Source organism: Elephas maximus, chromosome 19 (assembly GCF_024166365.1).
Source record: "Elephas maximus indicus isolate mEleMax1 chromosome 19, mEleMax1 primary haplotype, whole genome shotgun sequence".
In the NCBI taxonomy this organism is placed as follows: Eukaryota; Metazoa; Chordata; class Mammalia; order Proboscidea; family Elephantidae; genus Elephas; species Elephas maximus.
In genome coordinates this window covers 53,980,860-53,999,924 of record NC_064837.1, presented here as the reverse complement: position 1 = coordinate 53,999,924, position 19,065 = coordinate 53,980,860, and the positions used below count along the sequence as shown (strand labels likewise).

Here is a 19,065-nt window from a genome sequence, read left to right as displayed (position 1 = left end):
AGAGTCACCACGAGCCGGAATCAACTGGACGGCACACAACAATATTCTATGTCTTGGGTTAGGTGGCGGGTTCACAAATATTTGTTATAATTAATATTTGTTTATTAATAAATAAAAGGCCATGCATGGAACCAAACAGACCTGGACTGCATTCCTTGCTCCGCCACTTACTAGCTGTGCGATTGGCCACTCAAACTCTGTGGCTCAGCTTCCTTATCTGTGAAGGGGAGGAATGTGAGGGTTAAAATGAGGAATTGCCTAATACTGACTCTGGCCAACTTTATTTATGTGCTCAGTAAATATTAGTGTGGTCTCCATCTCTTCTTTATTGCACAAACAATATTAGATAGAAACATTATTAAGAGTTTTAAAAAAGGAAGCCTTCCAAAATCTTATCCCCTAAGTTGCAGGTGTCTTTCTGATTCGAATTTCAGTCTTGTACATATGCACTCTCATTCAGTGTTCACAGAATTTTGTAGCCTGCTGTTCTCTAAATGCAAACTTGCAGTAAAGCCTTTATGTCCTCTACCATGGCCCTTCTGAAACCCCTCGGCTGCTAACTGAAGGAGAAGAAGGAAAAGGCTGCAGTAGAGCCATGTGACACATCCCGCTTTTGGGAGACTGTTCATGGACGGAGCCACCCGGCTGCTCAATGTTGCTGTTGTTGTTAGGTGCCATCAAGTCAGTTCCGACTCATAGTGACCCTACGTACAGCAGTGCGAAACACTGCCCAGTCCTGCGCCATCCTCACAATCGTTGCTGTTCTTGAGCCCACTGTCATAGCCAATGTGTCAATTCATCTCTCGAGGGTCTTCCTCTTTTTCTCTGACCCTCTGTTCTACCAAGCACGACGTCCTTCTCCAGGGACTGGTCCCTCCTGATAACATGTCCAAAGTGCATGAGACAAAGTCTCACTATCCTTGCTTCTAAGGAGCATTCTGGCTGTACTTCTTCCAAGACAGATTTATTTGTTCTTCTAGCAGTCCATGGTATATTTAACATTCTTTGTCAACACCATAATTCAAAGGTGTCAATTCTTCTTTGGTCTTCTTTATTCATTGTCCAGCTTTCACATGCATATGAGACAATTAAAAATACTATGGCTTGTGTCAGGCACACCCTAGACCTCAAAGTGACATCTTTGCTTTTTAACACTTTAAAGAGGTCTTTTGAAGCAGATTTACCCAATGCACTGCGTCATCTGATTTCTTGACTGCTGCTTCCATGTGTGTGGATTGTAGGTCCAAGTAAAATGAAATCCTTGACAACTTCCATATTTTCTCTGTTTATCATGATGTTGCTTATTGATCCAGTTGTGAGGATTTCTGTTTTATGTTGAGGTACAATCCATACTGACAGCTGTAGCCTTTGATCTTCATCAATAAGTGCTTCAAGTTCTCTTCACTTTCAGCAAGCAAGGTTGTGTTATCTGCATGCTGCAGGTCATTAATGAGTCTTTCTCCAATCCTGATGCCCTGTTCTTCTTCATATAGTCCAGCTTCTTGGTTATATGCTCAGCATACAGACTGAATAAGAATAGTGAAAGAATACAACCCTGACACACACCTTTCCTGATTTTTAAACCACACAGTATCCCTTTGTTCTGTTCGAATGACTGCCTCTTGGTCTATGCACCGGTTCCTCATGGGTACAATGAAATGTTATGGAATCCCCATTCTTCGAAATGTTATCCATCAATTTGTTATGATCTACACAGTCTAACGCCTTTGCATAGTCAATAAAGCACAGGTAAACATCTTTCTGGTATTCTCTGCTTTCAGCCAGGATCCATCTGACATCATCAACGATATACCTTGTTCCATGTCCTCTTCTGAATCCGTCTTGAATTTCTGGAAGTTCCCTGTTGATGTACTACTGCAATAGATTTTAAATGATCTTCAGCAAAATTTTACTTGCCATGTGGTATTAACGATATTGTTCAATAATTTCCCCATTCTGTTGGATCACCTTTCTTTGTAATGGGTACATATACGGATCTCTTTCAGTCGGCTGGCCAGGTAGCTGTCTTACAAATTTCTTGGCACAGGCAAATAAGCACCTCCAGCACTGCATCCATTTGTTGAAACATCTCAGTTGGTATTCTGTCAATTCCTGTAGCCTTGGTTTTTGCCATTCCCTTCAGTGCAGCTTAGGCCTCTTCCTTCAGTACCATTGGTTCTCAATCATATGCTACCTCCTAAATAGTTGAACACTGACAGATTCTTTTTGGTACAATGACTCTGTGTATTCCTTCCATCTTCTTTTGATGCATCGTTCAACATTTTTCCTGTAGAATCCTTCAAAATTGCAACTCGAGGCTTCGAGTTTTTCTTCAGTTCTTTCAATTTGAGAAATGCGGAGCGTGTTCTGCCAAATAGCCACATCCAAACCAGCTCTTGCTTGTGTGCACCTTGTGCTGTGTGACTTCAGAAAAACCTCTCAGAGCTGACTCTCCTTTCAGGCAGGCTTCCTTGCCTGCAAGGGAGAGAAACTCAACTCCAACTATGTGAGTCCAAAAAGGAGCATGTAGGGGGCTACGTTTAAAAAAATGGCCAGAAGGGCAGGCAGGGAGGGGCCCAGGGAAAACTGCAACTAGGGACTCAGCCCAAGAGTCCCTGGTGGCGGCCCACCCTGTGGCCAGGATTCGGTCTTTCCTTCCGCAGCCAGGGTTTCTCTGCAAGGCTAAAATCGAGGCCCTGCACGCCTTGGTGTGTTCCCTTCACACCTGGAGCCCAGGGAAAGGACTGCCCCTAGGTCCTTTGGCTACACTCAGTCACGTGCTACAGGACTGGACTAGTCACAAGATGCAGGAGGGGCAGACAGGAGTGCTGCTTGAATGCCAGGGAGAAAGTTGCTGGCTGCCACCTCATTGCTGAAAATACAGAATTTTTTTTTTTTTAAAGACTCATCTATAATCTGTATTATCATATAATTATAATAAATAATATACCAGATTAGATCTATAATATACCCTCTTAAAATTTTGGTGTAATCTTTCTACCAATTTTATCTCAGCTATATACCCAATATATAATTATTTTCATATATGAATTTCATTTTTTTCATATATAGCTCATATTAAATACATACACATACACATAACACGCATGCATCTACACATATTTTTGAACCTTGTTTTTGTACATAATATTTCAACGAAAGAATTTTTCTGTCCTTAAAAATTTATGCAAAAACCATTTTAATGACTGTATACTATTATACATGATATACCACATTTCATTTAATGATTACTTAGCTGTCACTGGTCTTTAATTTGTGAAGATTTTCTCAACGGTAAATAACATTATGTTGAGGAAGCCGTGACATCAATCCTTGTGGGCCCTATTGTGAAAACTGTGTCTTGTTTGAATATTTTTTTATTCCTAGTGATTTTAAACATTTATTAGATGCTGATACTCCTTCTCTGCGAACTGTCTGGATATCCTTTATCCACTTACCTATTCTGGTCTGGATGATGTTGTTGTTCGTTGCCATCGAGTCAGCTCTGACTTATGGTGTCCTCATGTGTGCGGAGTAGAACTGCTCTATAGGGTTTTCAAGGCCGTGACTTTGACGAAGCAGAATGCCAGAACTGTCTTCTAAGGCACCTTTGGGTGGGTTTGAACTGTCAACCTTTCAGCTAGTAGTCGAGCGCTTAACCGTTGTGCCATTGTCCCATTCTGCTCCTACATGCCTTAAAACTATTGAAGGTTCCTGTATGTCTTCATTGGGTTTTATAAGCATCTTGGCATATTTGTTACATATATCTCTTTCCTTTTGTTCTTTCTAAATTTTATTTGGGATCCCCTCTCTTCACAACTTTTCCCACTAAGGTAACCACTCTCTCGGCTCCAAACAGCATAGATTAGTTTTGCCTTTTAGATAGATAGATAGACAGATGGCTGGCTGGATGGATAGATAAGATAGATGGGATCATATGGTATGAACACTCTTGCCTCTGTTTTTTTCGTTCAATACTGTTTGTGAGATTCATCCATACTGTTGCATGTAGTTGTAGAATTGTTCACTTTTTCTCTTTTTAAAATCTGACACTGTTGTTGTAGGGTGCCTCTGAATAGATTCCAACTCATGGCAACCCCATGTGACAGAGCAGAACTGCCTCACAGGATTTTCTTGGCTGTAATCTTTATGAAAGCAGATCACCAGTACTTTGTCCCATAGAGCCTCTGGGGGGATTCTAACTGGTCTGGTTGGCAGCCAAACTCTTACCTGTTTTTGCTACTAGGGCTCCTTTAGATTGTTCATTTTTATTGCTGTATAATATTCGATTTTGTAATGATACTACAGTTTATCCATTCTGTTGTTGCTAGGCTTTTGGCAGTTCTCAGTTTTAGGCTATTATGAATAATGCTGCTGTGAACAATGTTGTATTTTAAGAATATGATTTAAACTTCTTAGATTATTTACTAAATACAAACAGGGAAAACGTACCTTTTTAGTGGAAAGATCCAGTAGACACCACCTAAACCAAGTGAACGAAGCTGGCATTATCAACAAGAAAACATACTAACTGGCATTAATGTGATGCAATGGGAAGGATACCACATCCCCCAAGTAGTTCCTTCCAAAAATGTTGAACACGAATCCAATCATGAGTAAACAACCAGACCAGTTTAGAGCCTGGAGTCACCAAAAATACAATGTCATGAAAGACAAAAAAAGCCAGGAAACTTCTAGATTAAAGGAGATTGAAGAAGCATAACACCTAATTGAATCTTTGACTAAAACAAAAACAAACAAAAAAAACTCCAGCTATAAAGGATGTTATTAGGACAACTGGGAAAATCAGGACATGGACTGCATATGAGCTAAAATTGTCATCTCCATGTTATACTTCCTGGGTGATTATGGTTTTATGGTTCTGTAGCAGAATATATTTTTAGTTGATATTTGAAGTATTTAGGTGTGAAATGTCATGATGTCTGACTCTCATATGCTTCATTAAACACACACACAGAGTGAGGTAAAGCAAAGGGGGCAAATAAACCAAACCACACCCACTGGCGTGGAATTAATTCTGACCCATAGCAACCCCATAGGGTTTCCAAGGCTGTAATCTTTACAGAAGCAGGCTGTCACACCTTTCTCCCAAGGAGTGGCTGGTGGGTTCAAACTGCCTGACCTTTCGGTTAGCAGCCGAGCACTTTAACCACTGCTCCACCAGGGCTACTCTAAGTAAAGAATATTTGGGTGCTCCTTGCATTTTTTTTTTTCAACTTTTCCAGTGGTTTTGCAAAGCGGATCATACCATATGTAGTCCTCTGGTCTGGAATTTTTTCTTACTCAACACTGAATCTCTAGGGTTCACGCATGTTGTAGCAGGTAGCTGAGGTTCCTCAATTTACTGCTGCATCATATTCCATTGTGTCTCTACTCTGTTGCATAATTTTTCTCTCAATGTGCATTTTCAATATTTTTTGCTATCATAAACAGTACTTCCGAGCTTTTTCCAAGTCCCACTGCTCTTCTGTCCTCCGATCCTTCAGAAATTAGGGTAAGCATCTGTGGGGATCTAACACAATATCCTGGCCACGGAGACCAAGACTGACTACAAGGAAGATGTTGTTTTCTGTCCAATCCTTCTAGCCAACCAGGTTGGTCTGACCCAGGGTTGTTCTCCTTACTGTCAGACCTATCTCCTAGGTCTGAGATCTCAGAGGAGTCTATTACTCCCATCTTACTTCTAGTGAACTTAAAAATTATACCTAAAAATGAAATCAGTGAACATTTGACTCTATTTACATTGCTCTAACTCTTTAAAATTATTACTTTCAAAGCTTTCAAGCTTCAGGAAGGTAGGAACCATGTCTGGCTTATTCAACATGGTGTTCTCAGCAATGAACACTATGCTTGGCACTTTGTAATTGCTCGGGGTGGAAGGTGGGGTGGACAGAGAACACAAAGAACTATAATTAATTAATTGAATGAATGAATGTCAGCGAGCAGGCATGTGTCTTCACTTAACTGTAACCAGTCTGTGCATATTATTTTGTGAGACTGCTTTGTGGTCACATGCTCTTCCTTTCTTAGACATATTTCTATGTCCTAACGTTATCTATAAGGGGCCCTGGTGGCGTAACGATTAAGCACTCAGCTGTTAAGTGAAAGGTCGGTGGTTTGAACCCACCCCGTGGTTTCTCAAGAGAAAGACCTGGTGATCTGCTTCAGTAAAGATTAAGCTGAGAACACCTTATGGGGCAGTTCTACTCTGTCACACGGGGTCCCTATGACGGCATCCAACAACATTATCCGTATGTCTGTCACTTAAAGAGCTGTGCAAATTGTCCATCAGGTTAACATATCTCAGTTTGCTTATACTCTAAATATTGGGCATTTAGGTTGTTTCCTGTTCTATTTTTTTAACTATAAATAGTACTTCTATGGGTAAATTTTTTTCTCTTTGGGGTTAACACCTTATAAATTCCCCAAAGTGGAATTACGGGGTCAAAGAATACAAGGTCCTATAGTTTCTTACACATCGTCCAGAAGATTGAATCCTTAAAAACTGGACAAATTTACAGAGCTCTCAATCACACATAATGGTCTTCTCACACCTCTACCAACATTAGGCTTTCCTTTTTCACTCGTTTAACTAAGTATTTTAAAGAAAGTTCTTTTAATTTCTAGCGATCTTTGCACTTTCTATGTGACAGTCTGCCACCTGAATTCCCTGAAGTGTGATTCAGCTATAAACTGAGATTAACTTTTCTAACTGTAAGCCAGTTGTCCTGATAACACTGAAAAAGTAAAAATTCCTTTTCCTGTTAGTGTGTTGCTTCCCATTTGTCTCACATTCTTGTAATGGTTTAAATCTACTTCTGGAATTTACTGTAGTCACTGGACTTTTTTTCTGTTTATTTTAACTCAACTCCATATGTTTTCCATGACTGTGATGTCATCTATGTTAAACTCTGGAAGGGTAGAGCTCACTGCCTTTCTGTTTAAAAAAATTAAAAAAGCTCTTTGGAATGCTTCCTGTTTTTTTTTCTTTGTTTGTTTCAATAAATATTTACTAAATGCCACTGTGCCAGGCCCTATGCAGGGGTAAAAAGGCCCTGCCCTGCCCGAGAGGTGCTGACAGGCCAAGAAGGGAGGAAGTGACCCCTACCAGGGCGGTGGCAAGGACAGACTGTGAGAGGAGCTGTGGAGAGAAAGGCTCCTTGCAGATGAGAGCAACTCAGAGGCTTGAGGTATGAGCTGGTCTCAAAGATAGGCCTGTAGAAACCAGACATCTGGCACAGAGAAACACACAGAGGCTTTGCTGGGTGGAACATGGGGTGTCTGTTGGTGACAGCAGGAGTCCCTGGGTGGTACAAATGGCTAACGCCTCAATTGCTAAAAGCTTGGAGGTTCAAGTCCACCCACAAATGTCTTGGAAGAAAGGTCTGGCAATCCCCCCCCAAAAAAACCAAGTGTGGATGGTGCAAACGGTTTGCTCTTGGCAACTAATCAAAAGATTGGCAGTTCCAAGCCACCCAGTATGGCCAAAGAAGAATGGCCTGATGACTTGCTTCTGTAAAAATTACAGCCAAAAACAAACCCTACGGAGCTTGGTTCCACTCTGTAATACTGGGGTTGCCACGAGTCTGATGATCCGCTTCTGAAGAAGAAGCCATTAAAAACCCTCCGGAGCACAGTTCTATTTTGATACACGTGGGGTCATTACGGGTCAGAATCAACTGAATTGCAACCGGTTGTGGGTGGCTAACGATAAGTAGCTCGGTTTGACTGGGGCATGTGGTTGGAAAAGAAGGGTGGAACTCAACCGTGGAAGGGCTCAAATGCTAAATTCATAGAGCTTAGACTTTTCTGTAGGCTATTCAATCTGTCCTTTAGGCTCACCAACCTGGCAGCAATGCCTGCTCTGGGCTGAGGATGGAGGTGAAGGCAGGAGGCAGGAGACAAAGGCCAGAGGCAGAGAGAATCTTTCAACAATACCCATTATTAGGGAATTGGTTTTAAAAAAAAATCATGGAACGTCCTTACAATGGACTATGAGTCCCGTTAATAAGAATGAGGCAGCTCTGTCATGGAAAGAGCACTAATATGATAAAATAAAAGCTATTTTGCAGAGCAGCATACAACATGGCCCTGTTCGTGTAAAGGAGTCATCATGTGTGTGTGCACACGCATAAAAATTGGAAGGTTACGCAACACACTACTGGCAGCGGTCACTGTTAGGGAGTGGGCTGAAGGAGAGGAAAGACTTGAAATGTTTTACATTTCACTTCTGGATGGTTTCAATGTTATCCCTTGAGCATACATTGTGTTTTTTGAATTTATTTTGTTTTTTGTTGTGGTGAAGAATATACACAGCCGAACACACACCAATTCAAGGATTTCTACATGTACAATTCAGTGACGTGGATTACATTCTTCAAGTTGCCGAGCACCCGTTACTAAAACGAAGGTTGTCAACAGCATTCATGCTGCGTGGTCAGGTCTGAGCAGTGTCCCTGAATTTAGTAATTAGGGAGCCCTGGTGGCACAGTGGTTAAGCCCTCGGCTGCAAACCAGAAGGTCAGCAGTTCAAATCCACCAGCTGCTCCGAAGCAGAAACCTGCTCCCGTAATGATTACAATCCCATAATGATTACAGCCTTGTAAATCCTATGGGGCAGTTCTACTCTGTCCTATAAGGTCACTACGAGTCAGAACTGACTCAACGACAAGCAGTTTTCCAAGGGCTGACCCTTGCGAGCCAGCTGCATAGGCAGTAAGGGCGTATGAACAGGCTCAAGGTAACTGGGTGGCCAGGACGTGGAGGTAGGGTGGCCAACCATCCCCGTTTGCCTGGGACTGTCCCCGTTTTAGCAATGAAAGTTCTGAATCCCTGAAAACCCCTCGGTCCTGAACAAACTGGGGCAGCTGGTCAGGCTGCGCGAAGGTTCCGTGGAGAGGGTTACTAAGGAAGAGAACGAAAGAGGGTGGGTGGCCCACTGAGGCAGAGGGGTTAGTACAACTGAGGATAAGACTTTTTCTTTCTTTAGGATTTAAATTTATATTCAGAAAAATATGATTACTTCTAGATACATTAGTTAGGGAACTGTCACAAAGAAGTAACAGGTTTGGATCTGCTTCGATAAAGCGGTTGCAGTTGAGACTTGGTGTATTGACGACTGCGTTTCTCATATTTCAGTCCCTTGACATTCATGTTTTCTCTTCCTAATAATAATAAGTAATAATTTAATACTATTTGCTAAGAAATGACTCTGTGCGCAGTATTGTACCAAGCATGTTATATACGTTACCTCATTTTTATGTAACTTTCACAATATCCGTACAAAAAACCAAATTCATTGCCAGTGAGTCGATTCTGACTCATAGTGATCCTATAGGAGTAGACTGCCCCATAGGGTTTCCAAGGATCAGCTGATGGCTTCAAACTGCTGACCTTTTGCTTAGCAGCCAAGCTGTTAACCAATGCACCACCAGGGCTCCATACAAGCCCAAAACCAAACCCGTTGCCGTCCAGTTGAGTCTGACTGATAATAACCCTATAGGACAGAACAGAACTGCCCCATAGGGTTTCCAAGGAGCTGCTGGTGGATTTGAGCGGCTGACCTTTTGGTTAGCAGCCAAGCTCTTAACCACGGCGCCACCAGGGCTCCATACTCCCTAAACCAAAACCAAACCAAACCCAGTGCCGTCGAGTCGATTCCAACTCATAGCGACCCTATAGGACAGAGTAGAACTGCCCCCAAAGAGTTTCCAAGGAGCACCTGGTGGATTCGAACTACCGACCCTTTGGTTAGCAGCCGTAGCACTTAACCACTACGCCACCAGGGTTTCCCATACTCTCTACAAGGAGTATATTATTTTTTCCCATTTTACAAATGAAGAAACTTGAGCTTCTGCTCAAGGTCACAGAACTGGTGAGTAGCATGAATCACAGCCCCACTTATCTTCTCCCCATTACATCTCCAGAGGACAGTGGAGGCAGGAACATTCTGGACCATGTCCACACTCCTGCCTCTGTCTACAGGAGAGAGGAGCTGCTGATGAGCACCACATTCCGCTTCCGAACACACCCTGAGAGTGTGGGGAAAGGTTGGGAAACTCGGGGGTTTAGTGTTTCTCCCCATTAGGACGCCATGTCCACCACGGAAGCTTCTCACCGTGTCCTGCTAGAGGTCTGTCATTGTTGTTAGCTTCAACTCATGGTGACCCCATGCAAAACGCAATCAACACCACCCGGCCCTGTGTCATCCCCGTGATCGGTCATGGATCAGATCATTGATCCACACCTAAAGTTTTCATTGGCTGATTTTCAGAAGTGAATCACCAGGCCTTTCTTCCTAGTCATGGTCTGGAAGCTCTGCCGAAACCGTTCAGCATCATAGTAACATGCAAGCCTCCACTGACAGTTGGGTGGTGGCTGCACGAGGAGCATCGGCTGGGAATCAAACCCAGGTCTCCTGCACGGAAGGTGAGAATTCTACCACTGCCCCATCTCCTTCTAGAGATAATCCCTGAGAAAGGATTACCCTGAAAAAGGATCATCCATCATAAATCCCTCTGTTCTGGTATTTTTCCTTCACCGTGTACAACGGTCGGCTGTCTGGGTGCTTGTCTCTCCCTCTGGCCAAGAGGCAGAGACCAGGACTCCTCGTTGCCCTTCTCAGGATCCTCCAGTCTTGAAGGAAGGGTAAGCCGTAGTCAGGGAAGAAGAGGGAAGAGCATCCCAGGCAGAGGGAGCTGTGTGTGCAAAGGCCTGGAGGTGGGAGAGTTTCCGGGATATCAGAGCAGAGGCTGCTACAGAGAACAACAGAGCCAAAGTGGGGCAGCAGGGACAAGTCAAAGAAGCAGCTGAGGTTTCATAGTTACTGACAGAATGCACAGAGTCAGAGGAACTGACATCGGGGTGGTAACGAAAGGGCTGAGGTGAAGTGGAAGGAAGGGGTCTGTGAGGGTGACGAGCCCAAGGGGCAGGGGAGGGGGCACAGGGTCGGCGATGAGTTCTCCTGGGGCCACAGTGTGAACTCTTGTTTTTTGTTTTGGGAGGGGAGATGGTGGCCGCACCATCTGTTTCCTAAGGGGCTGGAGCTGGCTGAGCCAGGCAGGCCCCAGGTAGCAACTGCTATCACCAGCTTTTACCCAGCCCTCCTGTTTACTAACACGTCCCCTAGCCAAGGAGTAACTAGGATTAGCAGTGGCCAGGTGAGTGCCAGGAGCTTCGTTACACGCCAATGGCCCACCCCACCCAGATTTATAGGACCAAGTCATAGGGAAGGAGGCCCTCCCCATCTCATAAAGGACAAAAGTGGAAGGCACGCTTCTTGTCAGGCAATGGCACTGTCCAGGCCCTCCAACGAGTCCAAGGACCCCCATTCAAGGTACAGTGGGAGGTAGGCTCAAAGGAAGAGCAGGCCCCAGTCAACCGTGCTCTTGGCGCTGTGTGGGCTCAGTAAATATACGTGAATGAATGAGTGAGTGAATGCACGAATGAATGAATGTATGAATCCCTGACCTCAGGGGCTGGGGCTGGTTCCTCCTCCATCAGGTCCTTTAGTCACTCACTCATACTCAGTTATCCATGTGCCGTCGGTGGGGGCACCTCAAACATCCTGAGGGCACACAAAGGGACTTGGTCCCTGCGTTTTAGACCCAGTGGAACACTGGAGAGACAAGCACCCAGACAGTGGAAAAGAACAGAGGGCTGCTCACTCTTCTTTACCTTCTTCCTCAGGGTTCCTCTCAGGAGGACACAGGTCCTAGAAGGCTTGGGGCTATGGGGAAAAAACCCTATAAAGTTCATCTAGAATGTATCAAGAAGTAGATGGGCAAATGAATAGAGATCAAAGTAGACCAGTGGTTACCGGGGCTGGGGTGGAGGGAGGGAGGAATGGGGAGCTGTTGCTTTGTGGGTACTGAGCTTCTGTTCGGGGAATGAAAGAGTTTTAGAAATAGTGGTGATTGTTGCACGACATTGTAAATTTAATTAAGGTCACCAAATTGTACACTTAAACTGGTTAAAATATATATTTTATCACAATAAAAAAATTTAAAGTCTATTCATAAAGCAGAACTTTCCAGTCTTTCCTGGCATGCCCTTCACAGTGCTTATTTTGACTGTGACACAGTGTGTCTGGTACTGAAGTGCTCAGTTTCTGCAGCCACACCCAAGCTCAAAACTAAACATCTGTAATATTTTGACTCCCAACGTGTAAAATGGGTGATAATACCCTCATGATGTTGTTGGGTGCCGTCGAGTTGATTCCAACTCATAGTGACCCCATGTGACAGAGTAGAAATGCCCCGTAGGGTTTCCCAGGTTGTAATCTTTTTTTTTTTTTTTTAATTGTACTGTAGATGAAGGTTTACAAAACAAACTACTTTCTCATAACCGTTCACCTATTGTTTTAAGACATCCGTTAACAACCCCAAGATATGTCAACACTCTCCCTTCTCGACCTTGGGTTCCCTATTACCAGCTTTCCTGTCCCCTCCTGCCTTCTAGTCCTTGCCCCTGGGCTGCTGTGCCCCTTTAGTCTCATTATGTTTTATGGACCTGTCTAATCTTTGGCCGAGGGGTGAACCTCAGGAGTAACTTCATTACTGAGCTAAAAGGGCGCCTGGGAGCCATACTCTAGGGGTTTCTCCAGTCTCTGTCAGGCCAGTTAAGTCTGGTCTTTTTTTGTGAATTAGAATTTTGTTCTACATTTTTCTCCAGCTCTGTCTGGGACCCTCTATTACGATCCCTGCCAGAGCAGTCAGTGGTGGTAGCTGGGCACCATCTACCTATACTGGACTCAGACTGGTGAAGGCCGTGGTAGTTGTGGGCCATTAGTCCTTTGGACTAATCTTTCCCTTATGTCTTTAGTTTTCTTCATTCTCCCTTGCTCCTGAAGGGGTGAGACCAGTGGAGTACCTCAGATGACCGCTCACAGGCTTTTAAGACCCCAGATGCTACTCACCAAAGTAGAATGTAGAACATTTTCTTTATAAACTATGTCATGCCAATTGAGCTAGATGTTCCCTAAGACCATGGTCTCTCCAGCCACCAGCCCAGTAATTCAGTCCCTCGGGGAGTTTGGATGTGTCTATGGAGCTTCCATGACCTTGCCTTGTACAAGTTGTGCTGGCTTCCCCAGATACCCTTCCCAGGTTGTAATCTTCATGATTACATAAAGTGTAGTGGAGACAGGGAGTTTCGTTCTGTTGTATATAAGGTCACTGTAAGTTGGAATCGACTCGACAGCATCTAACAACAACAATCTTTATGAAAGCAGATCGTCAGGTCTTTCACCCTCAGAGCCGCTGGGGGGGTTGGAACTGCCAACCCTTCTGTTAGCAGCCGAACACTTAACTGTTGCACCACCAGGGCTTCTTTTAATGCCCCCACAGGGCTGTGAGATGGAGATGAGCTATTGCTTGTAAAGCACTGGCCCAGTGCCCTGCCTTGGCTGTAATGGTAGCCTTTACTGTTATCACTTCATCCCTTTGGAGAGCAGGCAGGGACCTCTAGATGCTGCTTTAATTAATGGTGGCTTCAAATGGATATTTTTTCTGAGTTTCATGACACTCCCTGAAATCATCTCATCTGCCCAAATCACCACACCATGTGGGCATCAGAAAGCTTATGGTCTGAATACATGGTGACCCAAACCTGAACTTCCTCCTCCCCCACCTGCACCCTCACCTTGCCCAGGTGAGCCCAGGGGAGAGCTGAGATCCCAGCACCAATCACAGCGAAGCTGGGTATGCCCTGGGCCCAGGCAGCTCACAGAGGGCTGGAAGAAGGAAGACATTTTTTTTTAATATAATTTTTCCCCTAAATTTTATTAATTTTGCTGTTGTTGTTGAAAGTATACACAGCAAAACATACACCAATTCAACAGTTTCTACATGTACAATTTAGCAACACTGATTTCCTCCTTTGAGTTGTGCAGCCATTCTCACCCTCCTTTTCTGAGTTGTTTCTCCCTCATTAACATAAACTCACTGCCCCTATGGTTCCTATTTAATCTTTTGAGTTGTTGTCAATTTGATCCCATATAGATAGTTCTTAACAGAGTACAATGCTCAAGGCTGTTTTTTTTTTTTTACTAGTTAAACTAAATTATTGTTCAGTTTTAAGATGACTTTGGAGTCCTGGTAGTGCAGTGGTTAAGAGCTTGGCTACTAACCAAAAGGTCAGCAGTTCAAATCCACCAGCTGCTCCTTGGAAAGCCTATGGGGCAGTTCTACTCTAACCTATAGGGTCTCTGTGAGTCAGAATCAACTCAACGGCAGCAGGAAAGTAGTAGTAATAGTAAGGTGACTTCAGGGAATATGTCTAGTTTAAGGTTTGAAGATAATCTCAGGGCAATTTTTACAGAGGTTCAACCACGCCCCATGGCTCCAGAAAGTCTAGAGTCCATGAGAATTTGAAACTCTATTCTACACTTCCCCCCTTTTGATCAGGATTCTTCTATGGAATCGTTGATCAAAACTAATGGTAGCCAGGCACCATGCAGTTCTTCTGGTCTCATGGCAAAGGAGGCAGTTGTTCATGGAGGCAATTAGCCACACAATCCACATCCTCCTCCTATTCCTCCTGTTCCTGACTCTCCTTCTTCCTCTATCGCTCCAGGTGAATAGAGACCAGTTGTGCCTTGGATGGAAGCTTTTTAAGATCTCAGGCACAACACAATGAACTAGGTGGTAGAACAGAAGCACTAAACACTAAACACTTTATTAGGAATGTTCCATGAAACCAGGACCCTAAACCTCTAAACCAAGGAACCAAGTCCCATGAGGTGCTTGATTGTACATAAGCAGCCTCAGCTGCTTATGTACAACCAAGTCAGCTGCTTATGTTGTTGTAATGTATCTATCACACAACTTTTGCCAATTCAACTTTTTATAGGTGTACAACTTATTGACAGCAGTTACAATAATCGGCTGTGCAACCCTATCCTTAATCAGTGAACCTCCCTTTTCTCCCCCTCCCCAGTAACCACTAATAAACTTTGGTCTCTATACATTCGCCTTTTCTTGTCTTTTCTTTACATAAGTGAAATCATACAGTATTTGTCCTTCTGTGATTGCCTTATTTCTCTCAGCATAATGTCTTCAAGTTCCACCCATATTGTAGCATGTATCAAGACTTCATTTCTCCTTCTGGCTGAGTAGCATTTCACTGTATGTATGTCCATTTTGTTTATCCATGTATCTGTTGATGGACGTTTAGGTTATTTCCACCTTTTGGCTATTGTGAATAGTGCTGCAATGAATATTGGTGTACAAGTCTCTTTCTGAGTCTCTGCTTTTAAGTCTTTTCGGTATATACCTAGCAGTGGAATTGCTGGGTCATATGATAGTTCTATTTTTTGTTTTTTGAGGAAGGAAGACTGAATTTTGTGGGGGCAAGTGTAAGAGGGCTCTGGACTCTGACTTACCAGGAGCTGGGGTGGAAGGGCAGGCAATTTGTCCGGCTGACTCGGGCAGCAGCAGCAAGTACCTGATGCCTTTCAAGAAAAATGTATCCTTCCCTGTCCTTTAGACAGCACCCAGTCCCCCCTGTGCTAGGCTTGGGTGCGTTCCCACACTCCCCCAAGACATAGCACAAGAAGATTTCCCAAGGTCTCCTCACTCAACCACCTGGATACGTGAGCCCTGGGTCTCCCAGTACCCACCCCTCTCCAACCCTTACCCCGTTCCTCTGCTCATAAACCTCCAGGGGTTCCTCATGGTGGGCCGGCAAGTTGCTCCCCTATCCCGGCCTCCCAGACCCCTTTCCAGCTTCCTCTCAACTTGAGCTTTTCCTCCACCCCACTCAGGAACTCTCCACCCAGCCCAGCAAGCTTCCACAGAACCCCCGGAACAGCCCAGCCCACCTTCCTGTTCTGCTCTTCTGCTCGCCTCCCTGCCACCCAGCCCCTCTGCAGAAAGCCTTGGTGACCCTTTGCCCTACACATTCTCCCCTCCCTCTTGTCTCCTGGCAGAAGTATGCACCGTAACAGCCTTTCACCGGCTAGCTGCAAGACCCAAGGTGTATCATCAGGCCCTGCTTGGCCTCCATTTCCTTATCTGCAAAATGGGCCCAGCAATTCCTTCCTCCTTGGGTTATCATCAGAATTCAATGCTAAATTGCACATAAAGCATTCAGCAAGGCTGCAGGCCAAAGCAGGCGCTCCACCAATGGAATTCCTGCCTCCCCGCCCTGCTAAAGGTCTCATGTTTCCTTCTCCAACAAGATTTTATATTCCCTGAGGATGCATCTTACACTCTCTGTACCTGCCTTCCTCCCCCAAGTACTTAGCTTAGTGCTGAGCAAACAGTGGCTCCTCCAAAAAATGCAATAATACCGCAATTAACAAAGATGATGACTTCCAGCGACACATCGCAGGACACTCCACTGAAGCAGAGGGATGATGGATTCTGCCACCACACCCCAAGAAGGTACTCCTACCCCACCGCCTCTCTGTCCACAAGTGGAGCGGCAGCACCCTATTCTCTCAGCCCACAGGGTCCCCCAACTGGTGATCAGGAAGCCACTCACCCACAGCCCTCTCCTCAGGGTAAATTTCACCCAAAGCGGTGCTGGCCTGCCAAGACAAGTCATATGTCCCACAAACATTCCCTGGGACAGATTCAGTTCTTGGTGAATCCGTCTCCATGGGGAAACCAGTTTGCTGTTGAGTCCATTCCGACTCATGGCTACCCCGTGTGTGTCAGAGTACAACTGTGCTCCATAGAGTTTTCAATGGTTGTGATCTTTCAGAAGGAGATTGCCAAGGACTTCCTTCCAAGTGCGAGTGAAGGTGGATGCCTAAGTCACCAGGTACCAGGAGATGAGGGCTCTTCAGGCAATCAATTCAGACTGGAGGTTCTGGATAGGCTTCAGAGGAAGGTGACAGGGTGGGGGCAGGAGCATTCTTGTGAGGTGCCATTGAGTTAGTTCCAACCTGGTCCAATGCCATCCTCACAATTGTTGCTATGTTTGAGCCCATTGTTGCAGCCACTGTGTGAATCCATCTCATTGAGGGTCTTCCTCTTTTTCACTTCCTTTTCTGAAGTCTTCCTTTTTTTCTGGGCAGGAGGGACAGCTTTGTCCAGGGTACCTGCAACAGCCCCACCCTCCCCTTGCTACCTGCCACTGTGGAGACCAGGCCACCCCCATCCCTAGACCTGAGCTCCCTCAGGGCAGCGTCAACCAGTGCGGCTGAGGTATCTCTGTGAGGGAGGCTGTGTGGCCACAAGCCCAGGGACAGGGCCTGGGTCATGGGGGCGGAGGGCGGGTAGGCAGGACTCAGCTCTCTTTTCCTGAGGCACTCCAGGTCCTCCCAGCCAGGGCCTCTCACCAGGCACTTCAGCTCCCTCTGTCAGAAGCTCCCTGGGGAAAACAGCCGAGTCAGCACTCTGGCCTTCACTCTCTCCCAGGGCCTGGCTTTCAATGTGCTCTGGGAATGGCCACCCTCCTCCACCTCTCCCACCCTGTCTGCACACAAAGTCCTCCACAGAGGAGGAAGACACAGGCAGGAACACAGGGAGGCAGCAGAAAGCCATCTTCATCAGCAGGGAGCCTGGCGTTACCGTCTGGTCCGCATTTGTCCAACATTCGATTCTAGGCGGCTGTGAACTAAGGAGAGGGGCTCTGCTCCATGTGAATATAGGTCTCCCTGGCCCTCATTTCTCCGGTCCACCACAATCAGGACAGATAGATGTCCTGGATGCCCATGTTACAACCCTTCAAGCACTGGCCACGGCTGGCGGTCCCAGACCCTCCAGGGGCTGTCTGGTCCCTATGCAAAACTCCACACCAACGGCCCCCATCCACTTTCACTCACCTCCACCCCAAATTAAAAATAAAGGGAGCTACCATGGGCCCAGCACTGGAGCTGTAACAACTCTGTGCCTTGGCCATTCCTGCTTTTACTCCCCTGACAGCCCCTTCCCACTCCACTCCACCCTCCCCCGTGCCAGGAAGCAGGTTTTCTTTATTCTCAATTCTTGATGTGGGGTCTGTCTGTCCCCACACTTCACTGTCACCCCTTGAAAGAGTAGCAGGAAAAGAAAGGCACCGTTTCGATTTTTTGTTTTCTGCTGGTGGGGTTTTTGCATCTCTTCAGCAGCTCTTTTGCCGCCCAAGATCTGTCCCTCTGGAGGAACACCAGTCTGTCCGGAGCAGCTCGCGCAGACACAACATCACACACCCCAGGCGCGCAGCCTGTCGCCGCGTCCTGGGGCACAAAACTGCCCCCACACGGCTCTGTTCAAGCGGTGCGGATGGCTTATGCCACAAGCCGTCCTTGAAGACCAAGTGTGGAAAAGAAATAAAAAACACTCCCGAGATGCCAGAAACGGCAAACAAACCCTTAGGAATAATTCGAAAACAATAGTAACGCATCAGTCTGGGGACACAGCAAGCAGACCGGCCTGGAGATTCCGGGAAGGTGTCCAGGGTTTGCGGGGACAAGCCTTGAGGGGGCCGGGGCCGAGAGTGGGGGTCCTCCCCGGCGCTCGCTTCCTCCGCGGCCGCTCGTGACCCCCGCTCCCCCTCCCCCGCCGCCGCCACATCTGGTTCCACTCAGGTCCTCCCCCCTCCCGGCGCGCTCCTCCTCCCTCCTCTGCCCTCAGAGAAGCGGAGACGACTTTTAAAAACCCAGTCACACTCGCACACGCACACACGCTTCTGGGAAAAAAAAAAAAAAGGGAGGGAAAAGTCGAGCGCGGCCCGCTCCCCGAGCTCCCCCGCCCGGCCCCCGAAGTTGGCCAGCTTGGCAGCGCCTTACCCGGGGGGGCGGCGGCATCGGCGGGGCAGCCGAGGTGCAGGCCCCCGAGGAACAGGACGCAGCGCAGCAGGTGATGAGACCAGGGCGCGGGGGCCGGCCGGCCGGACCCCATCCCCGCGGCGGGGTGCGGGCGCGGGGAGCGAGGGTGCACGGGCACGGCGCGCGGTGGCAGTCCGGGCGCTGGGCTGCGGTGACTGCCCGGGAGGGGCTCGCGTCCTCCGCCGGGTCGGGACGAAGTGATGCCTCCCGGGGAGAAGAGCGGAGGAGGGAGGGAAGAAGGCAGGCCGGCGGAGGGAGGGCGGAGGGAGGAGCGCAGCGCCCAGGAG

General features: G+C 46.5%; 1 protein-coding gene across 2 annotated transcripts in view; it reads right to left on the bottom strand.

Annotated features, from left to right (window-relative positions):
• MRC2 (mannose receptor C type 2) overlaps window positions 1-19,065 on the bottom strand; it is a 75,098-nt gene extending 56,033 nt beyond the window's left edge. For both annotated transcript variants that reach the window (XM_049861612.1, XM_049861613.1), the window contains exon 1: window positions 18,740-19,065. In XM_049861612.1, the coding sequence (XP_049717569.1) occupies window positions 18,740-18,851 (112 nt within the window). In that variant the 5' untranslated portion in view covers window positions 18,852-19,065. The remainder of the gene's footprint in view (window positions 1-18,739) is intronic.